The sequence below is a fragment of the Scatophagus argus genome, chromosome 23 (genome assembly GCF_020382885.2).
Source record: "Scatophagus argus isolate fScaArg1 chromosome 23, fScaArg1.pri, whole genome shotgun sequence".
NCBI classification, from domain to species: Eukaryota; Metazoa; Chordata; class Actinopteri; family Scatophagidae; genus Scatophagus; species Scatophagus argus.
Window position 1 is genome coordinate 1,390,253 of NC_058515.1, and position 5,936 is coordinate 1,396,188.

General features: G+C 40.1%; 1 protein-coding gene across 1 annotated transcript; it reads right to left on the minus strand.

Moving 5' to 3' along the window:
• Positions 1-3,516: 3,516 nt before the first annotated feature.
• On the minus strand, positions 3,517-5,435 carry sstr1b (somatostatin receptor 1b). The gene has a single exon (XM_046381512.1). It carries the CDS (start codon positions 5,357-5,359, stop codon positions 4,253-4,255), a length of 1,107 nt encoding a protein of 368 aa, XP_046237468.1. The 5' UTR covers positions 5,360-5,435; the 3' UTR covers positions 3,517-4,252.
• Positions 5,436-5,936: the final 501 nt, after the last annotated feature.

The following is a 5,936-nucleotide window of genomic DNA, read 5'->3' on the forward strand; positions in this document are numbered from 1 at the left end:
TTTATATAGCGCCAATTCACAACAAATGTTATCTCATGACACTTTCCAATTCGAGCAGGTCTAGACCAAACTCTTTAATTAAACTGTAAATACAGCGAGCCCAACATTCCCCCTTGAGCAAGCACTTGGCGACAGTGGCGAGGAAAAACTGCCTTTTAGAAGGCAGAAACCTCGGAGCAGACCCTGGCTCAAGATGGGCGGCCACCTGGGAGGGCCCCCGGTAGTCTAAGCCTATAGCAGCATAACTAGGGGCCGGCCTAGGCCAGCCCTAACTATAAGCTTTATCAAAGAGGAACGTCTTTAGTCCACTCTTAAATATAGAAAGGGTGGCCACCTCCCAGACCAAAACCGGAAGATGGTTCCATAGTAGAGGAGCTTGATAACTAAAGGCTCTGGTTCCCAATCTACTTTTGAGGACTCTAAGAACCAAAAGTAGTGGACTAATTTTTCTGCATCTTTCTGACTCAGGATGTGCCTAATCTTTGCAATATTGCGGAGGTGAAAGAATGCAGTCTTTGAAATATTCACTATGTGTGAGTTAAAGGACATGTCCTGGTCAAAGATAACTCCTAAATTTCTTACAGTGGAGCTTGAGGCCACGGTTAAGCCATCTGGCAATGCAATATCACTGCATAATTTGTTTCTAAGGTGTTCGGGGCCCAGAACAATAACTTCAGTTTTGTCTGAATTTAAAAGTAAGAAATTGCAGGTCATCCAGGTTTTTATGTCTTTAAGACATGCCTGAAGCTTGACTAGCTGATTTGTTTCATCTGGTTTCATTAATAAGTACAATTGTGTGTCATCCGCATAACAATGAAAATGTATGGAGTGTTTCCTAATAATATCACCAATGGGGAGCATATACAGGCTGAATAATATTGGCCCAAGGACAGAACCTTGGGGAACTCCATGACTAACCTTTGTGAGTGTGGACGATGTATCATTAACATGAAGAAGCACAAGCACCACCTTATCTTCCCTTAGAGCTCATAGTACCTTACTATTTCTGACTTTCTGCCTTCTAAAAGGAAGTTTTTCCTCGCCACTGTCGCCAAGTGCTTGCTCATTGGGGTTTCTGTTGGGTCTCTCTAAAAATCAAATTAAAGAGTTTGGTCTGGACCTGCTCTAACTGGAAAGTGTCATGAGACAACTTTTGTTGTGATTTCATGCTATATAAATAAATTGAATATTATAGAAAGGATGGCGTTGACCAGCTCCATGTGAAAACTGCCCTAGGATGCCCTAGGATATTGAGGATCAGACCGCCAAGGTCTCCACCTTTGTCTGCCACCCAATCCACACTACACCAGTGTGCTCTGACTCCTCCTACAGGTGGTGGGTCCACTGTAGGACAGACCCATGTCCCTGCTTCAGACTATGTCCAGCAGGGCGCCATGGGTGAAGGCCCAGCCACCAGGACCTCACTGACAGGCTCCTTCCCCATGCCTGGCTCCAGGTCGTGGCCCCCTGTAACCGTGCTTTGTCTGTCCCCTCCCTCAGGACCAATTTGCCTTGGGAGACCCTACCATGGGCAATCAGTCCCCCGACAACATTGCTCCTTAGATCATTAGGGTGCTCAAACCCCTCCACCAGGAGAAGATGGCAGTTCATGGAGCAGATTTTCTTGAGTTTAGTGGCCTCATTGAGTTCCTTATCTCCTTTCCTCATCTCTTTACAAGGCATTTTGCACTGCAGGATAAGATACTACGTTTAACAAAATACGATACAATATTTCTTTGACTGTTGTCTCACTTCTCATCTCCCTCTTGTGTGTGTATGTGTCTTACTGGAGAAGCAGTGCTTATTAGATTACACAGATTCGAATGGCTGAGGAGCATCACCTGAAATACAGTAACACCAAATCTTCTGTGAATTTCTTGAATTTCTTGGGCCACTAGTTAAAGGCTAGAAATGCCATGTAGATTAAAACAGAAAAGTTCCAATTAGTGCCCTCACGGTCAATGGCCGGTTAATGACAGGTTAACCAAGGGGGTGCATTTTTGTCATTTTGCTAAACAGGGACGAGTCATATAATTACAATGACTCACAATTTTTTTTATTATATGTTTAAATATATGATTATTATATTTTATTATAGTTTGTTTGTGTATATATATAGACACACATATTATTATTATTATTATTATTATATTAAAAGATTATACACTGTATGTATGTATCTATTACTTACTTACTTTAATATTGTGCAAAACAGAACAGCTCTGATTCAGTTTGCAAAGACAAATGTCAAATTTAAACAGATCCATCAATGAAGAGTTAACAAACATAGATACAGCAAATACATAAACTTAAACAGAAAGAATTAAGCATCATTTGAAAACCTCTTTTTTGGGTAATCTGTAGGAAGGACACAAGCCTTTTTGAGGGGCCGATACAGTACATCACAGGACATCAAGCTTGGTGACATTGTCTTTCAACAGAAATATAAATTTTTCAGCGGTTTTGAACAAAACAAAAAATTGTTTTGGACAAATCTACAGGACAACTACATGTAGATAGATTGGATTAATTACATTACATACAAAAGTTTAAAAGAGATTTGTACAACAGATGATGATGTTCAAACAATATCTGTTTAATACAATTTCCATTGTATGGAAAGCGTCATTATATAGACTGTACAAATAAATAACACATTTAGTTAACTGTATAACTTCTTCTTTTATACAATGCCCAACAGCACCCTTAATTTCCAAATTTCCTCCCAGCTCACAGCTTGTGGTTTATGGTTTATTTTGTAAATAACTGATTGTGTAAGGTAGCCAAAACAGGCCATAAAAATGATTGTATTGGCAGGAGATATATATTTTTACCTTACTGTGGAATAGAGGTTTTGCACTTCCAGGTTTTTTTTTTATCTTGCTGTCAGGTTATGCAAATCCTCCAAAACAAACAGTAACACAAAAGGTAGACAATTGTTTACATGGCCAATAGGCTGTAGGCAGAGTTACAGAGTTAGCAGGTGAACACAAACCTAATATCCTTCTGGTCAAACAAGCTCTGCATCTGTATCTTCTAAGCACTCTACATCTCCAGAATGATATCTGGAACTGTGTGACACGCAGGCTATGTGTGCATTGTGGAACCTTTCATGTTGGCAGGCATGTTAAGAGGCTTTAGAGTAGCCACACACACCTCCAGCAGCACCTAATCAAGAGATTCAGCTCTGACAAGCTCAGATCTCAGCAAAAACAGGCCTGTATATAATGTGTGGATAGTCATATTGATATCACACAAATGTTTTACTGCAGTTTCACTGTCTATATGTGCAGAATATGCCGTATACATGAAAAATTCATTAGGTGAAGTGCAATATCTGTCTGGTGCTTTCTCTCTATATACATGTGTGGAAACCTCAAAAGCACATACACATATGGACTTTACAGTGAAGAAAATATCATGTGCCAACAGTTGAACTTGTGTTGAACTTGAACTTCATTCATTCTTTAAGGAGGAAGACGTAATAGGTGCCATTGTAAGTATTTTAACGTGGTAGCCATAGTTTGTTTGTTTGTTTATTTTGTTGTTGTTTTTTACAAAAAAACATCTCAGACACACATTAGAGAGTTTTCATATACGCCTTACTAAATGTGTGATCAAAATAGTATGCTGACATAAGGGTAAGCTGTTAAGTTGTTACATCTGCAGTTCTGAAAGTAGAAACCATTGAAAATAGTTAGTGAATGAAAACATTATTTTCAGTAGTTTTTAAGAAAACTACTATTTCAGTTCTAGAAACTGTGAACTGTAGAATTTGGGGATTTTAAGGGTGCGATTGGATGCTTTATTTGAGTATATGAATAAACAATGACATCGTGACAGCTGAAAATGGAATTTCACACTTGTACTTACCTCCTTACTTTCTTATGTTCTTAAGCAGCCTGTTATGACCGGGACTAATCACTTTACAGAATGAAAATGTTAATAAACATTACCACTTTTTGCTTACAGTCACCAGTGCTACACATCCATGCACACATCTAATGGGATCCTTTCAGTCATATTCATATTTTTTGTTGTACATTTGCTGCTCATTTCTTAACTGTTTTTTCAGGGTTTTCCTTTGTGACTTTGTGTCCCAAGATTCTCAAGATTCTCTCACCCTTGTGTATTCAAGGGGATATTGCATAGAAATGATGATATAATCAAAACCTATAGGGTTTTTTTAATTACATTTTTATCAATCAAAATTCAATGTCCAACTCCACTGTGCGGCTGTTCTGATTGAACGTTAGACTGTGGTTGTACGGGAGGTATATGTCCCATTGCGAAACACCATATCAGAAGCCATACAGTCCTTGGGAAAGTCCAGAGGGCTACATGTTGTTTGTCTTCTCAAAGCTACTGCACAGTAATCCACCTGCTCCGCATCCAGTCCAGACTCAAGCCACCGGAAACACACAATGCGCTGGAATGAGCGCCTGAAATTGTCAGACACAAAGCCATACAAGATAGGATTGGCACCGCTATTGGCATAGCTAAGAATGACAAAAAGCTGAGTGACCATGGGGTCTGGGGGACGATGGAAAACACTAACCAGCTGGACAACATAGAAAGGCATCCAGCAGAGAACAAACACTGCCACAACTAGCAGCACCATTCGGGTGATCTTCTTCTCTGAGCGCCGTCGCTGAAGCCAGCCTGCTTTTAGCCCCACTGCTCGCATTCTGGCCACCATTAGACAGTAGCATAAGCATATAGCTCCGACTGGAAGCAGAAACCCCAACAGGAAGGTATAGACCACGAATGCTACTGACCATGCTGCTTCAGGCCACAAGAAGTTACAGTCCACGCCGCCATCCTGTGCTGGGACAGTGTCTGCAAATATAATGATGGGCAGGATGACTATGAGTGACAGTCCCCATACACACACATTGACTACTTTGGCAACAGTGGGTCTGCGGTAACGAGCAGCCTTGATTGGGTGGACCACTGCTATGTACCGGTCTACACTCAGCACAGTCAGGCAAAAGATTGATGTAAACATATTGATACCATCTACGCTAAGCACCAGCCTACACATCAGTGACCCAAAGGGCCAGTGACGAACAGCAGCTGATGTGGCTAGGAAAGGAACACTTAACATGAACAACTCATCAGCAATTGCTAAGTTGAGAATGTAAATGTTAGTGGCTGTTTTCATTTTGGCATATTTCAGAATGACATATATGACCATGGCATTTCCAGTTAGACCTACACAGCAGACAAGAGCATAGATAGACGGGATGATGATTTTACTGGCGTCAGGCTCCTGGTAGTAGTCTTCATAGTCTGTGCTCGTGTTATAGGGTGCTCCCGTTGGATAAGACCTATAGTCCTGGCTCGCATTGAAATCCATGTTCACTTTTGGTGAGTATGTCTTTAAGTTTGAATTATTCTAGAGACAGAGAAAACATGTAGGAACTGCATTTCACACAAACCCAAGCCAACTCAAGTGACACAGATGTCACTAGGTGTAGTCTTTTTTGAATTCTAACTTATTAATCACTGGGTTCAAACTCTAGTAGCAGGCTCTGTAGTAACACTCATTTATCTCAGAATATAAAGAGTAATTCTCAGGATTGTGAGGAAATCAACCCTAAATGAGAGGTTGTATGCTAGAACAACTGCTAGCCTGGCAATTGTGTCAAGATGACTCTCTGTTGTCTTTTTGATTTCCATTAAAATCTGCAGAAGAGAGAATCATGTTCATACTCAAACTCTGCAACTCCTTGCCAGAGGATCTCAGGCGGGCAAACTCAGCATCCTCTTTTAAATCTCTTCTTAAAACACTTTCATTGCTTGGCTTTTCTTAGTCATTGATCCTATTACACTCAATGTGTTATTTCATTTTATCTTAATCCTGTTTTATTTTATTGAATTTTACAGTATTTTATCTAATTAATCATTGTTTGTCCTTTTCGGTTTGTAAATTT